Below are 22998 nucleotides of genomic sequence, written 5' to 3' on the forward strand. Positions count from 1 at the left end.
TCTTCTGTGAGAGTTACAGCATCAAGAAATCTCCATTTCCTTTACAGCTTCCAATTCTGACAGATATAGAACACATGTCAACCTAACAAAATACTCCCCAGTTCCTTTTAATTTGACCTGTTTTATTTCAAAAATGAAGTGTCGACAAATATTCGAAAATGTATGTAATACTATTTTAAGAAACATACCAATTTCATAATGTGGAAATGTTCATATATATATATATATATATATATATATATATATATATATATATATATATATATATATATATATATATATATATATATATATATATATATATATATATAGGGCGTTGGTAATGGAAGCCCTGGGCTTCATATAGGTGCGCGGAGCCCCAGCCGGACGAGCCGAACGTGGTCGAACCGAATGGATCGATCCAGGCGGCCCGTTTTAATGCAGTCCAGTTATGCAAGTATAATTGCTTGTACAAATATGCGTAAACCAACGTGGGCGACGTGTTCGTACGTGGATCGGTGACGTGTAACCCGTAAAAGGTGGAAGCGCATTTAAACAGCCAGTTATGACACCGTAAATGTATTCATAACATTGCATAGATGTCTGTTACTCCCCCGAACAGATCGCCCACGATCAGCGCGGCCACGATCCTAAAATTAAGCGGGTAATGGATATGCGCCGTGAAATATGCGTCCACGATATTGGATATACGTTTGGTACAGGGAAAAAAATCATAATCTTCCAGAAAAGTGGTGAGTACGCATCATTTGATAGTCCACTGCTGGGTGAACGGCGATTTGGATCTGGAAGATGGCGGCGCCATGGGGAAACAAGACCATAAGTGAGTATGCGACGCCGACGTCTGTTCATAGACAAAATCAATGCTTGGATATCGTAACAATGGTGCAAGAAGAAGAACAAGGAGGGTACCAGTTAGCGTCAGATGGAATTAAGCATACAGAATCAGCTACTGCTGTAAACGCAATTACTCCACCGGCAGCTTTGAGGGCCCCAGGGGTTGATGAACAGACCATATTTGAGGCATCAAGGATGACAGTAACTGAAGGAGGGCAGCACCTTAATACTATGCGTACTATTGGTGATCATGAACAGGACACACCAGTGATTCTGCAGAGACATGTAAGTAATATTGAACTGATTTGAATTTTCAGTATTGAACGTTGAATTGTATACAGTATAAGGCAGCTAGAGATGGTGTGACATTAAGTATTTATATTGTGCATACACTGTGAAAGTTTTGGCTGAAAATTGTTATGATCTACATACAACATAAAAATATGTAGGGTACCATAGATGATACAATTTATATTTTTTGCACAGGAAGTTACAATTGATCCGAGATTAGTACCTAAAGTTGGTATGACATTCAGTGGGGTGGATGAAGCATATAAATTTTATAGTAGGTATGCATATGAAGTTGGATTTCCATTGAAAAAGTATAGGGAACGGAAAAATTGTAAGTGGTTGAATTGCTCGATGGAAGGCAAAAGATCAGTAAGGGGAATATCAAACCCAAAGGTACTGTTGGTGACTTGTTCTCAAATGCTTCGAATTAAGAACAAGGCAACATAAAAAGTGTTACACATTAAGGTCCTTCGTCCTTCGAAACATTATGTCCCTTCGGGAAATAATGATTTAGGACGAAGGTCATCATAGACATACCTTCGGGAATATAATAAGTAATGCCGAAGGGTTCATATAAAGCATGAAATACAAACATCAACATAAAATCATTTCTATTTTATTAACATGGAGAAATAGAAATGATTTTAAATTACAAATGTACCTTTGGTCCTGAGAGAAGGTAAAAAGTACAAGCGTGATGCAAAAGCCAATGCCAAGTCAGCGTGAACAGTACGGGAGTACTGTTCATCTATTTATAGACGCGGGACGCAGCCCACGTAAAATTACATCCATGTCCATTACATTTGTTAACGGCTTATGGAAATCTGTCGAGGCCCCCGAAGTCTTTTCATCTTTAAGTCGGTTCCCCCTTCTGCCATCGCGCCGAAGCTTCCCTGCGCACAGCTTCGGCTACACTCGACCTTCGTCTGGTTCAGGCTTCGTCCTGGCCGTGCTCCATATTCATAATTCTGGATCCGAAAATACCTGTTCACATAATCCACTCGGAAAACATTGTCAAATCATGTTTTTGAGGATCTTCGGAGGACGAAGGCCCCCAACAGTAGCCCCTCGCAATATTAATTTGTTTGAAATAATAAATTCAGATTGCGATATGAACGAAGGCTTTATGCCGAAGGTCCGAAAAAACACCTTCCCTTTGCTAGAATAGCAACACTCAATGACAAGTGGGGTCTTTCAACTTTCAACGCATCAAACGTATAAATACGGCCATACCGCAAACTTATTTTGCACGCTTTCTGGCCAACCACTCTTGCTCATTCATTTTTTAGCTCTTGCACACTGTGATCTGCTAAGCTTTTAGCTTTGAAGCTTCGGCTTTGAAAACAGTTTTTTAGTGTTTCCGAAGATGTCTGAAGCTGCCAAGAAGGCTGCTGCTGAAATGAAGCTGAGTCTTGATGAAGAGAAGAACTTAGGGTTTCTTATAGCAATGTCGAAGACCAACACAGAAAAGATCACCAGGGAAATTCTGGAAGGGCTGTCTGAAGATACTGGTGACAGTGAAAGTTACGATGTGGACAGCGGTGGCGAAGACTCCGAAGATCGCCCCTGGCGACCAAGCCATTCAGTTTATGGTAAATCAACTATCAAAGAGAATCATCTTGTTAATATGAGAGGAAGGTATTTCCGGGATCTGTCCATTGTGAGGGCGGACGAAGGGGAAAAAACTTGTCCACATCCTGAAGAAAATGAAGTTGTGGTGTACCGAAGCTTTTTGAAAGCCGGATTGCGATTCCCCTTGAGCAGCTTCGTCGTGGAGGTGTTGAAAATCTTCGAAGTCTATCTTCATCAACTTACTCCAGAGGCTATTATAAGGTTAAATATCTTCGTGTGGGCCACAAGAAGCCAAGGTCTGAAGCCTGACGCAAGAAGCTTCTGTAATATTCATGAATTATTATATGAAACAAAACCTTGGGGCAAAGAACAGTACCATAACAACTTTGGCTGCTACAGCTTCGTCTCTCGGTCCGGGGCAAGCTGTCCCGTACCAACCTTTCGGAAGAGATGGCCCGGGGATTGGATGACAGAATGGTTTTATGTGAAGAATGACTTATCAGCACGAGAAGACATCAAAGGTATAATTATGCGTCCTATTTGGCAAAGCTTCGGCCTTCGGAGGCCGAAGGTTGAAATGAACGAAGTCGCCGAAGAGTGCCAAAGAGCCTTCGGCGTTGTCTGCTCTTTTATAGGAACAAGGGACTTAGTACAAGAGCACATTGCCTTCAGGGTGTGGCCGCTTGCGGAGAAATGGGAGATGCCACAAGAAACCATCAAAGAGGCCGACGAAGGAGAACTTGTCAGGTTTAAGTACACTTTTAAATTTGGAGATAAATTTATTGAGCCAGATGATGAGTGGTTGAAAAGCATTGACAATTTAAGTGATGAGCTGCTTGGGACCTACTCGAAGGCCGAAGATAATGCAATGTCAGCAGCCTTCGGAGGCCGAAAAAAGAAAAGACTGAATCGGGTATTTGATGCCATCGGGTTTGTCTACCCTGACTATTGCTACCCCATTCGAAGGCAGAAGAGAAAAAATACAACCTCTACGAAAGAAGAAACTGCAGCTGCTCCTAGCGAGCCAGAACCAAAAAGGAAGAAGATAAAGGCTCTTACGCATCGGCCACGTTATATTGAACCAGCTTCGGTGCCTGAGTTTACCGGAGAAGCATCTTCGGCCGCTGAAGCTGAACAGCCAACTTTGCTGCCAGAAATTGCAGTGATGGCCGAAGCACCATCCACAGAAAAAATGGAAGAAGTGAAAAAACCGACTAAGGAAAAAGCATCAGAAGTTTTGAGTCCTGCAGCAAATGCCGAAACAACAAAAAACCAAAAGGGTCCAACAGTGACCCCAAAAAGGAAAAGAATGGTAAACGTACTAGATGTCTTGGAGACAATTAAGTCTTCAAGCACAACTCCAAAAAAGAGTGTTGAAGTTGCTGAAGCTTCTACTGAAGCTTCGACGCAACAGGCTGAAGCTGAAGCTGGGCCTTCAGAGCCCTTCAAGGAGCAAACTTTGGAAGCCGAAGCTATAAAAATATCAGATCCAATTTTAGTTGAAGAAACTGATACTGCCATCCCCGAAGCGCCTGCCAGCATGTGTAATTACATCATTCGACATGCTTCGGGGAAAAAACTATCTGAAGAAGAAACTCATGAAGCTAACCATTATGCGAAGGAGCTAAAATATCCGAAGGGGGCAGTAATATTCAATGGGACGAATGAAGATGACTTCTTATACTGCCTGCCTGACAACAAAGAGCTATCTGTCTGCCGAGAAATGGCCAGAAGTATTGGTTTCCCGAAGCTTGAATCTGGATTAAGCGCCATGACGAAAGAAGATCTCGCAGACAGTCTTGCGTACAACAGCCTGAAGGTATGGGAATTAAATGCTTGAAAAACCCCCTTACTTTTTACGCAACTCATTCCTTTTTTCTTATATGAATTCTTTTTCGTATAGGGCCTGATCCTAAGCAACGCACTAAGAGCCCAAAAGAGCGCCGAAGATGAAAGCTATGAAATTGCGTTTAATAATTTACGCTCCGAAGTTATCAAACTGAGAAACGAAGCTTTGGAAAAAGATAAAATTCTGCTTACACTGGTAGATAAAGTGAAAAAAGACGAAGCTGCTTCAAAAACCCAGGCCGAAGCTCTAAAATGCGAGATTAAAGATCTTCAGAAACAGCTGGCTAGAGCTAAAGAGGAGCGCACGCTTGAGGAGACGAAACGAGAACTTAGTGATTTTATGGTCAGCAAATTGGAATCAAGAGTTAAGGAGCTTCGCACATCTCAGGGGAAATTCTATGTCAAATCTATAGAATGTGTGAATAAAATTAAATCCAGCTTCGCCAACGTAGGCGCCTTTTCCAGCGAAGAGAATTTCTCTCGAGGCAATCCCGAAGGTCCGCTGGAATGGATTAGCCACGAAGCAGAGGCCTTCGAAGAGATTCTGAACAGTCGTGGCGACATATGCGCTTTTTCGGGCGCCAGAGGAATTGCTTCTGTCTTAGAGAAGAAAGGTTGCGGGCATGTAAAATTTTTAGCTCAATCCGAAGCTACCTTATCTTCCGAAGACATCAAGGACCCCTCGGCCGAAGCAAGCGTGGTTGGTGGCAAATTTTTTACTGATATTTGGAACGACGGCGGTCGAGAAATGGCGCAAGAGATCATCCAAAGTAGCGAAAAAGGCATTCATGACGCCAGAAAAGTGGCAGAAGCTGCCGAAAGGAGTACAGAGCCCGAAAGGCAATTAGGTACCAATTAGTCGCTCTTATTGTGTTGTAATTTTTATTCCAAACTTTGCTCAAGGTTTGCAAAAGTAATGAAGAAATGTTCTCTTCCCTCAGAAACTGCTGGATCAAATGTCGACGAAGAAATTAAACAAATGGCCGAAACTATCTTGGACAAGGTTGTTGACCAACTTCTAAATGAGGCCGCCAAAGAAGTATTGAGAGAAGATTAGATGCTATTTGGAAAAATCATTTAAAGTGTAATCTATGTAACACTTTGTACATTTGAATGTAATATACAAGTCTCCTTTCATTATTGAATTCTTTACGATGCATGAAACATTAAATACATACCATTTTTGAGCCTTTGGCGAAAAAACACCTTCCCTTCTTTTCATGCTTCGTGAAGAAGGCATTCTCCGTTAAAATTATTCTGATGAATCACATCCATGCTTCGTCAAAACATTCTTCGAAGCTATACTCCGAAGCTATACAACTTCGATAAAGCTCGCCCATGTTTCGTAAAAATATTCTCCGAAGCTGTATTCCGAAGCTGTACAATTTCGATGTCACTTTCTCAAAGCATCCTTTCGAAGGTTGAGAGTATCTCCTTCTCTTGCCAAATGCAATATGATGTATGATGCTTATGCTATGCAAAATGATGTGATGATGTTATGTTATGCATGTGACATTTGTTCCGGAGATACACATAAAATATATTCGTAAGCTCTGCATTCCCTTGGGAACGTCTTTGGAGCTTCTTCGTCTTTTACTTAGACGGTATCAGCGTTGACTTTTCGCTGTAAGCCTCCCTTAGGAGCTTCTTCGCCTTTTACTTAGACGGTATCAGCGTTGACTTTTCGCTGTAAGCCTCCCTTAGGAGCTTCTTCGCCTTTTACTTAGGCGGTATCAGCGTTGACTTTTCGCTGTAGGCTCTGCATTCCTTTAGGAACGACTTCTGAGCAGAAAACTTACACTGCGCTCCCTTTGGAACGGCTTTTTGTGACTTCATAAACTTACTCTGCGTTCCTTAGAACGACTTTCTGTTACTCCGAAGGATTTTTAATCCGAAGGTCCTCCTTGGTAACGGAAAAAGTTTTAGGCTTCAGCAACTTAGGCCTGTGGAGCAAATAGATTTTCCTCGTGGGAAACAACGAAATTATTACATGAAAACTATCAATGTTTTTTGCTTCACAGAAAATAAAACTGAATAGAAAAGACTGCTATCAAAGGTAGGATATGTCAATAAATGTGCTTCGACTCTGGCACAGTGCTGTTGACTGTGCGAGCTTCGGACTGTTCTCTGAAGTCCCTCTGATGTGGAGCGTATTGACTCCCTTCTGGCTGTTGACCTTGCTGCAATGGAGGTGGAGGCGGAAGCTGCTGCCAGGAAGCTTGAGGTTGACTTGCCGAAGCTACAGAAGCCGCAGGGTGGTTGTCTATGTATTGTGGGACATAAGGCGGATGAAACGAAGCAGTATGCATAACCTGCTTCGACTGAGCTTGTTGAGATGCAGCTTCGGCTAGTTCCTTTTGCTTCTGGATTGTAACATGGCACGTCCTAGTGGTGTGGCCCTTGCCCTCTCCACAGAATAGGCAAAACAGTCTCCTTGGCTGATCTCCGAATCTTCCGCCGAAGCCCCTGGCGCCTCTGCCTCTTGGAGCTGGTGGCCGAAAGAAAGTTTGTTGTTGCCCCGAAGCCTGTGAGGAGCACTGCGGCCTGTTTTGCTGACTCCCCTTATCATCATTCTGAGTGTTGTGAATGGAACGGACATGCCTCGGGTAGTATCTTCCTCCGAAGCCCCTGGTCATCTCAGAAAATCTGAAGGCCTCCTCCCTTCTTTGGCGAAAGTCATTGTCAGCACGAATGTACTCATCCATCTTTTGAAGCAATTTCTCCAAGGTCTGAGGAGGCTTCCGAGCAAAGTATTGAGCTGCAGGTCCAGGACGGAGCCCCTTGATCATGGCTTCGATAACGATTTCATTGGGCACCGTTGGTGCCTGCGCCCTCAATCGTAAGAACCTTCGGACATACGCCTGAAGGTATTCTTCGTGATCCTGAATACACTGGAAGAGGGCTTGAGCTGTAACCGGCTTCGTTTGAAATCCTTGAAAGCTGGTCAGTAACATATCCTTCAGCTTCTGCCATGAAGTGATTGTTCCTGGCCGAAGGGAGGAATACCAGGTCTGAGCAACATTCCTGACGGCCATGACGAAAGACTTCGCCATGATTGCAGCGTTGCCCCCGTACGAAGACACTGTTGCTTCGTAGCTCATCAAGAATTGCTTCGGGTCGGAGTGGCCGTCAAACATGGGGAGCTGGGGTGGCTTATAGGATGGAGGCCAAGGTGTAGCCTGCAGCTCAGCAGACAGAGGAGAAGCATCATCAAAAACAAAATTTCCCTGATGGAAATTATCATACCAGTCGTCTTCGTTGACGAAGCCCTCCTGATGGAGGTCTTTCTGATGAGGCCTTCTGTTCTGCTCATCGTGAGTGAGATGGCGAACTTCCTCAGAAGCTTCGTCAATTTGCCTTTGCAACTCAGCTAGGCGGGCCATCTTCTCCTTCTTCCTCTGCACTTGTTGATGTAGCATCTCCATCTCTCTGATTTCTTGGTCTAGCTCTTCTTCCTCAAGCGTCGGGCTAACAGCTTTTCTCTTCTGGCTTCTGGCCTCCCGAAGAGAGATGGTCTCCTGGTTGTGGTCCAGCGGTTGTAGTGCTGCAGCCCCAGCCGCTGAAGCTTTCTTCGGCGCCATAGCGAAGGTCTATAGCTTCCGAAGGTGTTCACGAAGACTCGAAGTGGAAGTGAGTTCACCGGAGGTGGGCGCCAATGTTGGTGACTTGTTCTCAAATGCTTCGAATTAAGAACAAGGCAACATAAAAAGTGTTACACATTAAGGTCCTTCGTCCTTCGAAACATTATGTCCCTTCGGGAAATAATGATTTAGGACGAAGGTCATCATAGACATACCTTCGGGAATATAATAAGTAATGCCGAAGGGTTCATATAAAGCATGAAATACAAACATCAACATAAAATCATTTCTATTTTATTAACATGGAGAAATAGAAATGATTTTAAATTACAAATGTACCTTTGGTCCTGAGAGAAGGTAAAAAGTACAAGCGTGATGCAAAAGCCAATGCCAAGTCAGCGTGAACAGTACGGGAGTACTGTTCATCTATTTATAGACGCGGGACGCAGCCCACGTAAAATTACATCCATGTCCATTACATTTGTTAACGGCTTATGGAAATCTGTCGAGGCCCCCGAAGTCTTTTCATCTTTAAGTCGGTTCCCCCTTCTGCCATCGCGCCGAAGCTTCCCTGCGCACAGCTTCGGCTACACTCGACCTTCGTCTGGTTCAGGCTTCGTCCTGGCCGTGCTCCATATTCATAATTCTGGATCCGAAAATACCTGTTCACATAATCCACTCGGAAAACATTGTCAAATCATGTTTTTGAGGACCTTCGGAGGACGAAGGCCCCCAACAGGTACGTAGTACCAGTTCGAAACGGACACAATGCAAGGCCGGTATGAAACTTAAAAAAATTTATGATGATGCAAAAGAGAAAGTTATATCAGTGCGTATTGATCTGTTGCACTTGGATCATAATCATGAATTTTTTAAAAAGGATACCGAAAAGAATCAATTACAATGCAACAAGACGCATGATCCTGAATACATGGAGTTCATAAGTTCAATGCAAGAGAGTCGAATCCCGCAACATTGTATTATGGATTATGTATCAGAAATGCACGGTGGTCCTGAGAGTGTGCCTGTAACAGCACAGGACATGTATAACCTGTAAGTTTATGATATGTTCCGATTGATATACATAATGATATATGATGGTTGTTGTTTCTGCCTAATGCTAAATTCTCACAATAATTTCAGGAAAAAGGCAAAGCAACGAGAAAGAAATGCAAATGATGTGGCAAAGCTACTATCCTTTTTTGCATCCTGCAAAAAGGATAATCCACAATTTTTCTCTGACTTCCAATTGGATAAAGAAGGCAAGATTTTAAGCATATTTTGGTCACATGCAAGCCAGCAAGGGGATTACATTGATTTTGGTGATGCGGTTACATTTGACACAACACATAAGACTAATCTGTATGAAAAACCACTAGGTATGTTTGTTGGTTCAAATCACCACCTACATTGCACTATATTTGCTTTCGCATTGTTGGGGGATGAAACTGTTGATACATTTGAATGGGTATTCAACGCCTTCAAAACATGCATGGGAACCGAAGGTCCACGAGTGATGCTGACAGGTACGACTGATAATAATGAATTAAATGTATATACATCAACTATGGCTTAAATTAGATATTATTTTCTTTATATAACATGGAATAAGATTCGTACAATTGTGTCATATATGTTTGCAGATCAAGATCCTGCAATGCCAGTAGCCCTCGAGAGGGTTTTCCCGCATACAATACATCGTTTATGTCTATGGCATGTGCAAAATAGGTATATGCCTTTTCTAAACGAGTTGTATGCAAGATTTGAGGAAATGGACTTTAAGAAACGGTTTCAATCTATAATACATCATCCGTTGACTGAGTTGGAGTTTGAGACTGCATGGTCAATGCTACTTGAAGATTTTGATCTGCACGATAACAGTACTCTGGATAAGCTGTATGGAATCCGTAAGGATTGGGTGCCTGCTTTTTTTAAAAATCATTATTGTGGTCTAATGTTGTCTACACAGCGTAGCGAAAGCATGAACAGGCTTGTCAAAAGTGCACATGTTGATGCAAATACTCCGCTTCATCAATTCGCCAAGCAAATGATGAAACTTCTACACAGTAGAAAGATGAAAGAGTCAAAAGAAGCAGTGGGAAGCATGGTGAGGATAAAATTGTTATGTCGTATATTGATACTTTAATATAAGTGTAACTAATTTGCATTATATATGCCACAGGGTCAAAAGGAAACGAACACGCTATACATGTTTGAGATAAGGGTTGCAAGAGCATACACAAGGGCTGTGATGTGTAGATTCCAGGAATCTTTGAAATATGCAACCGCATTCAAGATAATGCATGACGAAGAAGGGGGTGCAAATGATTGGGTAGTGCAACATACAACTAGATCGAATAAAATTGTTTGGGGACAGCACCAATTCAAAGTCACATCTGATGAAGATGCAGGAAAGTATACTTGTGAATGCAAACATTGGGAACATACAGGTATGGAGTACTACAAAGTAAATATATACATTGAAAACATATGAACAAAATCTTAAGATCATTATTGTTTTATAGGGCTATTCTGTGTACATGTACTACGCGCGTTTATGCATCTTCAGATTGACCGGATACCGAAAGAATATATTTTACAAAGATACACCACCTCTGCAAGGCAAGATGTTCCGTTTTCAAGAGATGATAGGAATTTGAAGGGGAAGGATGGAGAAACTAAGTCATATAGACAGAAGATGTTGCTTAAAAAGGCAATGAAAGTAGTGCATCATGCTAGTTTATCCAAAGCAGGAAATGATAGAGCCCTAACAGTAATGGATGAGCTTATCGAAGTACTTTCGCGTTTGGAAACAGATATAGACGTTGAGGAAACTTGTGGAACTAGTGGAGGAGATGGTATACAGGTATGTAATGTTTTAATATGTATGTTGCAACATATTATTAATCATATTATATTGATGAGGTGTGAAACAATAAAATCTCAGGACGATGATGAAGCCAATAGAGACAACGAAAAGGATGATGAATTTGACGAAAGGAATAACAAAGTTTGAATCGTTCTGTTGTTAATGTTTATTTGTAAAGGATGTATAATGATCTTTCATCCAAATTTTCAGGAAATTCAAGACGTATCTATTATACTTGAACAAGGTGTGGTCAATGATCAAATACATATACCAGTACGTCCATTAGAAGAGGTAATATCTTTAACAACTTTACTGATTTGCAATTATACATATACATGATTTATACGTTTGAGTTATTGGGTTATGATTGAGCTTAACAAAATGTGTTGTCAATTACAGATTAATTTGCATGATCACGCAATAATGAATGTTAGTGGTGTCAGTGAACAAAATGATAATGCCAGAAAGGTAATAATGGTATAAATACTGTATGTTGTACTACATAATATTATATGCTGAGAAGTATTTACTTTTGAATTGCAGAAACTGGAATTTGCAGTCGATGGGATAAGCTTGGCAAGACCAAATAACTCAAGACCCAAAGGAAGAACAATAAAGGGGAGTGAAGAAAGGGTTATTAAATTGGGAGCTAAAGGTACAAAGAAAATGACCAGGAAATGTCAGAAGTGTGGAATTGCTGATGGTCACAACAGTAGGACATGTTTGTCAATGGAGGAAAATAGACAAAGGTTGGCAAGCCTTGCTGGACGTAAGAGAGGACGACCTCCAGGATCTAGGAACAAGGGTGGCAGTAAAGCTCCTGATTGGAATGAGACAACAACATCTAAAAAACACACAAATGAATTCGATAGTAGTGAGTCAGACAGTGATTAGAATGTTGTATGAGATACGATTAATTTGTTTTTACAATAAACCTTGCTTGTTTGGCAACTGATTTATATAGAGGTGGATATTGAAATCTAATGAATGGTGCGTATATTGCTTAATAATGTTGCGTAACTGGAACTACAAAATAGCGTATATAACTTGTGGGATGATCGTATAATGTGTAAAATATATACCAGTACTGTTGATAAAACGACAGCAGTGAGTCAGGCGCGCGAGTAGTCTGTTGTATCTGATAGAAATAATCTAAGATATAAAGTTGTTGAAATCTGATAAATATAGCGTATATTGCTTACTAATGTTGCATAATTGGAAGTAGGAAACATCGTATATGGCCTGGATGATACTCGCATATAAATAGATGGTAGTATTAAGCAATGAGGTATACATATAACATCTTCAGAACATAAAAACAGATCATATTTAAAGCACACAGAAGTGAAAACATCTGATGTTCACATATTCGCGACATAACCATAAGTATCCAGCCAACTAAAGTTCACAGAAAGAACCTGGGTAACACCCCTAACACAAAGTAGCATGACAATTGTTCTGAAAACAGCACATATAAGGAAGCTTCCTACAATTGTTAACTGAACAAAATGGCCAAAATACCACAGTATGGTACATTGCCCACACCATTGCTTAGATCTGACATAGTTCACTAATTGCGCGCAAACATAAATCTCTGGATATCTAATGGAAGTGGCAACGCCTTGTTGATGCGATGGAATGTGAGTTGATGAAGGGCATGAGCACGTAGATCTCGGGAATTGTCCTGCAATAAAAGCATAGCTTGCATCAGCCACATCTATAGCTAACATGAACAACTGATGGCAACCGGACTATAGAAACAGTTAGCACAGACACTTACTGGTTGATTGAAAGAAGATATGACACCTGCATTGTGATCATAAGATTTCATGTAACTCATCACAAAAAATCCACAGTCATTTGACCCTGTCCTCATTGTTGGGCAGTTAGATGGCATATCCAATGGAAAATTACCAAACTTAGGAAATTCTGCGTTGGGGCAAACGTGTTGTAACGCTTTGCTCAGTCTACTCATTATCACCCTAGCCCATGGGAATTTCCTGCCACCTAAATAAATTGGATCATAATGATAGTCCTTCCATTCGGTGCCACCAAGTTGTATACCATAGGGATTCGAATCTAAAATGTGGATAACCCGGTGGTGTAGATTGATCACATAGAGTGTCCAATGACCCCTGCTAAGCATAGGTACCATTATCTGTTGATGAGAAAAGTAAATATAGGTTACATGTTGCTGTTGTAAAGTCATGATAATTAAAATGTACAGTTAATGAGCTGATGAAACTGTGAACAAAATGTTAATGGGACTTACCGACTTGCATTTATCCAGATTCACAAAAGCAGGCAATGTGTTGTGCAAGCAATTCTGTAGGACATTTTGATCAAACGGCTGAGGATTCTTGCTGTGACGTTCCTGTTCTTCAAAATTTAACAGAGCCTATAAAAAAAATAGAGTGTGTAAGTATATTATGTGTATAGTTACAATAACTGTGAAGAAGAACCTACCCCAACGTTGACATCAAGTATTAATCTGTTAGATGTCAGAGTTCGACGATGATTTTTAGAATCATCACGAACACACTCTATGAAACACTGCATGAAGACATCCTCAAGACATTTACCCTCCGCGAAAGATTCATAAATATCCATACAGTTTGCACTGTAATCACCGTAATCAATAACTACCCTGTATGATGAACAAAGGTATAGATTCTTATTTCATAAATGAACCAACTTATAAATACGTTATTCGTAATTTGGGTTACATGTACCTGCTTTGGTCAATGTCCTTGGAACAAATTAAATCCCACAGAGAACGGATACACTCTTGCTCTGTAAGTGGTGGATCAGATCCAGAGATTGTAGTACCTTTGAGTGTATCAACCTGAAATGCAACATGGTTGTAAGTGGTTGAACATTAAAAAAATTAGTTTAATATCATAAAAAGCATTATGTAATATGTATGTTATCATACTGACATGAGGAGTTGGGGTCTGGTCAAAAACTGGCCCACTGTCATTTTGTTCCATCTCCTCTGTTGCCATTGCACCTCTCTACACAAAGGTATACAATTAGGATAACTGTGTTGTATGTATAGTAAAATGTAATTATAACATGAGACATGGACTGCTAACAAACATTTTTTTCCGGTGTCACGTCAAATTTGGGCAAGCAGGTGCAAGCTGATGTGGTTTGAGGTGTGATATTTGTGTTCCTCAAACTTATGTTTCGAACATCAAAACAGAACTCCTGTTGACAAAAAAAGTGTGGTTCGCATACTGCTAAAAAGAAGTATGCATACATGTACGTATAATGAGTAAAAATAGTATTGTCGTTGGACAAATTACCTGTTGATCTGAAACCACATCCGATTCGTCGGGAAAGGTCTCAAGGACTGTACGGATATGCTGTTGTCTTTCGTGGATTTCTTCAAACTGAGTAGCACCCAGTTGGGTCTCAAGCTGCGAAGCTTGGGATGGCATATCAGGTGTGGGCTGGGTGGCATCAACTGTGTGTCCTTGTACACAATTATATTGAAAATAATATATGTCAAAATTTGAATTATAAATCAAATGTTGATGTGTATACGTGATAAAAACATAAGCTGTTAACTGTACTCAAAAAACGTATACACATGTCAAAAGATAAAATGTTCTGAATAGTGAATACCTGCTGAATCAGCCGAATTCACCGGTTGCTGTGGCTCATCCGTCTCGTTTTCCAAATTTTCAGACTCGGCACGTAGTACCTCGTCTATCAATTCTATAAACTTGTCTGCTATGTCATATTGCTTGACAATAATTTTGTCGATGCTGTCTTTTATGGCTACGCATGACTTGTCAACCTCCAAGTCATATGCAGCAAGAATATCTGTGAATTTAGATCGATGACGATGGGGGAGATCGTTGATCTTACTTGACATCATCTCTTTGATAGATGGAAGTTTGATGTTAAAAGTTGGCCGAGGCATGGGGCCAGGGCGCGGTGCATCAAAAATATTGGTCCTGCACTCCGGCTGGTTGTTCAGCAAAAAATAGTAAGAATCCATGTCCACCTTCGTATTCTATTTGTTCAATAAATAATCATAAACAGTGGATATAGTACATCATAAACTTGCCTCAGATTGGCGATCAATCTTAGGTCCAACTGCATAGCATGTCTCCGTCGAGCTTCGGAACTAGAAATAAAATTGTAGTTACTATGAGTAACCAACTGTGTAACTATGCATAACCAACTGTGAAAATATGAATAACTTACTTCACAGTGTCCGAAAGATTCAGCCCCATGGCGAACCTTCCTCTTGTCAGCTTTGGTCAAAGCTTTTATGCTATTCTTATCAAAAAATTTAATGCGAGGTGTGCCACTCTTATTATGGGGGGCAGCGGCTGTATGCAGGTGATCCAAGTAGTACAACTACATTAAAAAGAATTACAATGTTCAATAGCAATGTAAGTAGACATAACAAACATCGTAAAACATGTTACATAACTAACAAAGTTAGGAACTAATAATGAAATAAATGTGCATACGGAAAAACGCTATACTTACAAGGACAACAATGGAGCATCCATAGATAGTCGTGGAGACATTTGTGGTGATCCGGTTGTGCCACTTCTTGGCAGCTTCACATAGATCATTAAAAATCAACTGGCACCAGTCGATCTCATGGAAACGGTGCATTTCTTCTGTGAGAAGCACCTCATGATATGTGATGCCCCAGCTAGCAGTTGGAAACAGCAATCTGTTGAATAGAATGAGGAAGAAACATCTGATTGAAAGGTCATCATCCTCGCCTTTCCTTAATCGATCCTGTAGAAATGCCACATTGAACTCATCTTTGGCCACACCAAGCTCTGCCCTCAAGTTGCTTGCTGCAACTGCTTCATCAATACCCAAAGGTTTACCACCTCCATGATTTGGCACGCCAAGAATAAGATGAACAATATCCTTTGTGATCTTGAGTTCCTTTCCTGGACCAGGACGTATTGTCATATCCTTGGGGTCTAGCTTGTCCATCAACCATTGGAGGTGTGATCTACTGCACAGCGCATCTACTGTCATATCAAGAATGGAAGAGAAGCCTTTGCGTCTTATAGCCTCACGTTGTCTTTCATTCAAAATGTTAATGCTTGCAATGACATCTTGGGGGTTGCACCTCACATTAAGCCTCTGTTAAACAATATACAACATGAAATAATTTTGTTATTATGAAAAAAATAATCAAAACATTACAAATATGAAATTGTTTGTTGGGTATGCATAACATTAACCTGTCGGGGTAGCTCCTCATGTTTAACCCTCTTTGTCACGACTTTTCTTAACACTCTTGTGTGGCTTTCAGAAACATTGCGCTTCTTCATAGCTGGCATGAAGTCATCTTCATCAGAATCAATCTGAACTGTTTCATTGGTCACATTTTGACTGTCAGCAATTGAAGGATTTTCAACTTCTGGACATGGGTTATGATGTTCTGCAGAGGGAATGTCTACACTGAAGCACTCCTGGCTTGACTGGATTGTTATACGCTTGTGGTTATTTGGAGGACGGTCGACTTGCTTCATTTTTTTAAATTAACAGCTGCATACATAATATACAATGTTGTAAAAAATAAAAGGTTATATATGCATATGTAGTTATGGTGTGGTATGATTGAATCAATTAACCTAATTGTTTTAAATACCAAACCTAAAACATCTGAATATACTGTTCTCTATTTACATTTGCATACACATACTGAACTGTTTCAATTATTAGGAAAACTGAATATGTTTCAATAAAAACAACCCTTGCTATGACCAAATAATGTGTTAGCTGTAATGCTCTGAAATAAATTAATGTATGCACTAAACAGATATGAAATTTTAAATAAAAAATATACTCTAGGAATAACAACTAGTTGACTGCTCATTTACTAAACACATTTACATAAATAATCTGAATATGTTTGAGCAAAACAAAAGTTGCTATAACCAAACTGTATTGTCTGTGACCTAGTGTAATAAATAATGTCTGTTTTGTAATAATACAAAACTGTATATGATTCAATAAAACATGTACTGAACTGTTCAAAAAGTAAGTGAATAACAGACCTTGCTGTAACCAAATAATGCATTAGCTGCAATCATCTGAAAATACATAAATGTATGCACTAAACAGAAATGAAATTTTATATAAAACATATACTCTATGAAAAACAACTAGTTGGCTGATCATTTACTATACACAGATGCATACATATTCTGAACTGATATACCATCATAACAAACTGAATATGTTACATACAGATGCATACATGAAACATATTAGCATATATGTTCTGTCCTGTTATACGTTCATAAAAATCTGAATATGTTGCATACCATTGCATACAGTTGCAATTATAAAACACAATTTGCCTGCAACCTGATATGTTTGAGCAAAACAAAAATTGCTATAAACAATCTGTATTAACTGTGAACTGGTTTAATAAATAATGTCTGTTTTAAAATAATAAAAAACTGGATATGATCCAATAAAACAATACATGCTGTCACACAATGTATTAACTATAACAGTAATGGAATAAATAAGTGTATGCAGTCACAAAAATGATTCAATTGTGTACATGAGCGTAACCTAATGTGCATAATCAACTGTGTACATGAGCGTAACCGACTGTGTAATTGTGCGTAACCAAATGTGTAAATGTGCGTAAATGTAATACATCAACTGCATAACTAATGTCAACCCTAGCCGTGATCCACACAATGCAAAATGAACAAAAAACAACTAGTTTGTTGACGGTCAAACACAATCAAATGAAATGCGCGCGAGCTAGGGTTGGGAAGAACACACCGATTGGAGCGGTACCCGTTGGCGGCGGCGAATGTTGAGGATGGCGGAGAACGTGGGAGCAGTCGGGTCGGCGGAGGGCGAAGGAGCAGAACCGTCGCCGGAGAAGGTAGGGTTTTCGCCGGTCGCCGAATGCAGCGGCGCGAATGTTGGAGCGACGATTGGGGAAACCGAGGGCGCGCCGCTCAAATGCCGCTTGCGACTGGCTCGACAGCGAGCGGCGAGGGGTTGGAAAAGTCGTCGGAAATGGGAGCGGAGTCGCCGGGAAGGAAGAATCGCCGGAGATTCCTGGAGTCGTGCGGGGGTTGGGGTTTTGCGGTTATGGAAACTGAGCCGGGAGCAAAGGAGCTAATCGCGGGAGTCACGTAGGTATTTATATGGAAACCGAAAGGTCAGTCGGCTGTGAAATGCACGTGCGTTCATACTTGGCTGGGGCTTCCTCTAGCTAAACAGAGCCCAGGGCTCTAAATACATATAGTATATATATATATATATATATATATATATATATATATATATATATATATATATATATATATATATATATATATATATATATATATTGTCGGCGTTTCGACCCCGGAGGGTCCCTGGACCGACGAGTAAATTGTCGCTGCGTGTCCCAGCCCAGATGGGTCGGTGCGAGACGGAACACAAAGGGGGGAAAAACAGCAAGGGGAAACCGCGGCCTTCGTATTGTCCTGCGCCCAGGGCGGATGCGCTTGCAGTAGGGGGTTACAAGCGTTCGCGAGGGAGAGAGAGGGAGACTGTCCGCCAGCCCGTTCTCCCGCGCGGCCACCTTCTCGTACGAGAGCCCTGGACCTTCCTTTTATAGGCGTAAGGAGAGGGCCCAGGTGTACAATGGGGGGTATAGCAATGTGCTAACGTGTCTGGCAGAGAGGAGCCAGAGCGCTAAGTACATGCCGTCGTGGCTGTCGGAGAGGTTTTGGCGCCCTGTTCATGTGATGTCGTGGCCGTCGGAGGAGCGCTTGAGCCCTGTAGGAGCACAGCTGTCGGAGCAGTCGGGTCCTTACTGACGTCTCCTTGCTTCCGTAAGGGGCTGAGAACCGCCGTCGTCATGGAGCACGCGGGGTGCCATCATTACTTGTTTTACCGGAGCGAGCCAGATGGGACGCCGGTCTTGTTCCCCGTAGCCTGAGCTAGCTAGGGGTAGGGTAATGATGGCCCCCTGTGACGTGGTCGGTCCGAGCCCGGGGTCGGGCGAGGCGGTGACTCCGAGGTCGAGGCTGAGTCCGGGCCCGGGGGTCGGGCGAGGCGAAGACCGTCGTCCGAGGTCGAGGCTGAGTCCGAGCCCTGGGGTCGGGCGAGGCGGAGTCCGTCTTCCGAGGTCGAGGTTGAGCCCGAGCCCTGGGGTCGGGCGAGGCGGAGACCGTCGTCCGAGGTCGAGGCTGAGCCCAAGCCCTGGGGTCGGGCGAGGCGGAGACCGTCGTCCGAGGTCGAGGCTGAGTCCGTGCCCTGGGGTCGGGCGAGGCGGAGTCCGTCTTCCGAGGTCGAGGCTGAGTCCGAGCCCTGGGGTCGGGCGAGGCGGAGTCCGTCGTCCGGCGTCGAGGTTGAGTCCGAGCCCTGGGGTCGGGCGAGGCGGAGCTTCCTATGGTGCCCGAGGCTGGACTTAGCTGCTGTCAGCCTCACTCTGTCGAGTGGCACAACAGTCGGAGCAGGGCAGGCGGCGCTGTTTTCCTGTCAGGTCGGTCAGTGGAGCGACGAAGTGACTGCGGTCACTTTGGCCCTGTCGACTGAGGAGCGCGCGTCAGGATAAGGTGTTAGTCGATCCTTGCATTAAATGCTCCTGCGATACGGTCGGTTGGCGTGGCGATCTGGCCAAGGTTGCTTCTCCGCGAAGCCTGTCCGAGCTGGGCCTCGGGCGAGTCGAAGGTGCGTCCGTTGCTTGAGGGGACCCTCGGGCGAGACGTGAATCCTCCTGGGTCGGCTGCCTTTGCCCGAGGCTGGGCTCGGGCGAGGCGAGATCGTGTCCCTTGAGTGGACTGAGCCCTGACCCGAATCGCGCCCATCAGGCCTTTGCAGCTTTGTGCTGATGGGGGTTACCAGCTGAGATTAGGAGCCTTAGGGGTACCCCTAATTATGGTCCCCGACAGTAGCCCCCGAGCCTCGAAGGGAGTGTTGGTACTCGCTTGGAGGCTTTTGTCGCACGTTTTTGCAAGGGGACCGGCCTTTCTCGGTTGCGTTTTATTCCAGTGGGTGCGCGCGAGCGCACCCGCCGGGTGTAGCCCCCGAGGCCTCGGAGAAGTGGTTTGACTCCTCCGAGGTCTTAGCGCTTTTCGTGACGCCTCGGCCGTTCTGGTTGTTCCCTCATGCGAACTGGCCGTAGCCCGGGTGCATAGTCAGGTTCCGAGTTCTCGGGCTGGTATGTTGACGCTGTCAACGGTTTGGCCGGAGCCGGTTTTGCGAGAGCAGCCCCCGAGCCTCCGCACAGAGCGAGAGGACGGTCAAGGACTGACTCGGCTTTTTTCATACGCCCCTGCATCGCCTTTCCGCAAGGAGGAGGGGGGGAAAGCGCCATGTTGCCCTCGGAGGGCGCCGAACATGGTGTCTCTAGTGAGTTGCTAACGGGTGATCCGAGTGGACGCCCGTGCCCCATTCGATAAGGGTCGGCTAGTGGCCCAGAGGCGCGCTCCAAAAGTACCTGCAGGTGATTTGCCGGACCCGGTCCCGTTTGATAGGGTCCGAGGGCTCGATGCCTCCCTCTGATGGGATTCCGTTACAGAATCGCTCCTGCTGGTCTCGGAAATGTCCTAGGGTACCTCGGGAGCGTAGCCCGAGCCTCGGCCATGTATCGGACGTACCCAGAGTCATCCCTCGCTCTGCGTGCTCTGAGGCGTCTGTCGAACCCTTCGGGGGCCAGCCTACAAACCCCTGATCAGTAGTGGGCGCGGAGCCCGAATGGTCTGAGGCGGCTGTCGAACCCTTCCGAGGGGCCAGCCTTCGAACCTCTGATCAGTAGTAGGCACGGAGCCAGAGTGCTCTGAGGCGGCTGTCGAACCCTTCCGAGGGGCCAGCCTTCGAACCTCTGATCAGTAGGAGGGCTCGGGGCCCGCTTCCTTCGCGGAGAAGGATCCCTTTCGGAGTATCCCCTTTCCTGGTCCCTGTAGCAAGAGAGAGAAAGGGGAAGAGAAAAAGGGATATGAATTTGAACGACGTGGCACACCTTTTTTGACGCGGTCATTATGGCGGAGGTGAAGCGTCGTCCTCTTCTCCTGCCAAAGGTGTCGCCTGTTCTGCCGCAGAGTTGATGCGACGAGACGAGTGGTTGGCGGGGCGGCCGTTGTGCGTGCGCGAGCCGCTCGAGGAACGGGACACGGGCGCATCGTCTTCACGCCGTGGGAGAGGGCTCTCTCGCTATCCCAGGAGGGGACATGAGCCTGCAGACGACTTGACTACTGCTTCCGCCCGCCTGCCGTCGCCATTACTGCCGGCCCACTTTTGGCCATATCGATCGTCGCGCCTTCTCCTGCGGCTGGCTGACCCGTGACCGATGTGCTCAGTTGGCACTGTTGGGCCATGCGTAGGGTTTCCTCGAGTAGTGGCACCGGTTCCGCAGTCGAGAAGGCGCGGTACTGGCGCAAGTGGCGGTGCAGTTTCTCGCACGTAGTAACCGGCGCGCCGGTTACATGACGTGTGGGCCTGGGCCTCCATGCTGGACGCGTCGAAGTCGAAAGGGTGCGCCCCCTTGGTGCGGTTGCATGCTGCCTGCATGGCGGTCCGCCCTTTCACCCGCTGGTCTGGGCGAAAGTGGAGGAGTGCTTGTAACCGCTGGGCAGTTGTGCGCTCCGCGCGCGGTGGTTTGGCTCCTTCTGTCCTGGGCCAGCTTGCATGACGCGTGGGACCCAACCCCCGTGTCGTAGGGGGAGGACCTTGGAGCGTGTTGGTGAAGACTCAGTCCGCGACGGCTGAGGACGCAAGTGGGGAGAGTCGCCTTTAAAAGGAGGGCGACCCCCTTGGATGGCAACCATGTCTTCGCACTCTCCTCATGCATCGCGCCCTTCCACCTTCCGAGCCCCCGGATGGGGAGCGCTCGCATTGCTTTCGTCTTATCGTCGTTGGAGGAACGCAACTTCGCGGAAGTTGGTACCTTTCAGCCATCGTTCGACTTCAAGGATTTTCATCAGGCAGCCTGGCTGTATCCCCTCGCCGGTGGTCACCCAAGACGGTGACCACCAGTTTGATGGTGGGGACGTGGGCGAGGACTTTATCGCAGCAGCGTCTGCCCTGAGGTCATCGCTGCTGCTGTTTGGCCGCCCGGAGCAGAGGTCGTTGTCGCTGCTGCCGGAGTGGGCGGCGGCGAGCCACCTGGGGTTTTGTCGTCTCGCAGGCCCTCCAATGTGGGGGGTTGTTCGTACCTGCGGGGGTGGAACCGGAGTTCCGTCTGTAATGGCACCTTGAGTGTCGGTGTCTGTTCATTGCGGCTGTCGGGGCCTGAACATGTAGGTATTTCGGGTGTAATACCATGTTTTTTCCTCATTTCGAGCACTAGGACTCGCCTGTCGGCTAGCTGGACCGCTTAACCAAGTGTGAGTTGCCTCGTGCGGAAGGTGACGAGTGAGGTATCCGTATCCCGGAGGCGTAGGAGTCCCTCGGCTCAGTCGGCCTTGCCGCCCGAGGCTTCTCTTGCTCAGTTAAAGAAACCCTCGGCCGCTCTGCGATGAGCCGGAGCCGGAGGTAGCAGTGTCAGCATGGACAGAGGCAGAGTTGGCTCGAAAAGAGGCTTCATCGGCCGGAGCCTGGCCGGGTCATCCACTGGCGGGACCAGCGCCGGAGTCGGGCTGCCGAGGCCATGAGCCGGGCTGATGTCCTCGGGGGACAGCTGGTTGAGGCTACGGAGCGGCCGGTCGAGCCGTCTGCTCGGGCCGGGTTCCTGGAGGAGACCCAGGCGACGATGGCCCAGGCGCGGTGCTGACATCTTCCTTCGAGGCGGAGATCCTCCGATCGTGTCGTCGTCCGAGGCCGGGTCGGATCCCGCCGAAGGTAGAGTCGACGCCGAGGGTGCTGCTGCTCCCCTACTGATGTCTGATCCTGCAGGAACAATTTATCTGTATTGTGCGTATGTTTTTTGCGGCCGCCGAGGCCCAAACATACCATCGTCGTGTTGTAAAGCTGCGTTTCTTTTCCCTTTGTTTCGAGTATCAGGACTTATTTGTCGGTAACAGAATTGTTTGTCCGAGCGAGAGTTACTTT

The 22998-nt window shown here is 44.8% G+C and overlaps 1 protein-coding gene and 1 long non-coding RNA gene across 2 annotated transcripts; both read left to right on the top strand.

Annotated features, from left to right (window-relative positions):
* The first annotated feature begins 8958 nt into the window (after positions 1 to 8958).
* Positions 8959 to 9865, top strand: LOC103649185 (protein FAR-RED IMPAIRED RESPONSE 1-like). Its single transcript, XM_020549365.1, has 2 exons — positions 8959 to 9179; positions 9270 to 9865. The coding sequence occupies exons 1-2, from the start codon at positions 9058 to 9060 to the stop codon at positions 9700 to 9702; spliced, it is 555 nt and encodes a 184-aa protein (XP_020404954.1). The 5' UTR covers positions 8959 to 9057; the 3' UTR covers positions 9703 to 9865.
* Positions 9866 to 11197: 1332 nt separating this feature from the next.
* Positions 11198 to 11839, top strand: LOC103647551 (uncharacterized). The gene is made up of 3 exons (XR_562900.1): positions 11198 to 11286; positions 11395 to 11463; positions 11539 to 11839. It is a non-coding gene; the product is annotated as an uncharacterized lncRNA (long non-coding RNA).
* Positions 11840 to 22998: the final 11159 nt, after the last annotated feature.

Source organism: Zea mays, chromosome 2, assembly GCF_902167145.1.
Source record: "Zea mays cultivar B73 chromosome 2, Zm-B73-REFERENCE-NAM-5.0, whole genome shotgun sequence".
NCBI lineage: Eukaryota > Viridiplantae > Streptophyta > Magnoliopsida > Poales > Poaceae > Zea > Zea mays.

Coding starts and splice junctions, on each gene's coding strand:
- LOC103649185 (XM_020549365.1), top strand. CDS start 9,058: ATGGAGTTCATAAGTTCAATGCAAGAGAGTCGAATCCCGCAACATTGT. Junction 9,180..9,269: donor GCACAGGACATGTATAACCT/GTAAGTTTATGA, acceptor CAATAATTTCAG/GAAAAAGGCAAAGCAACGAG.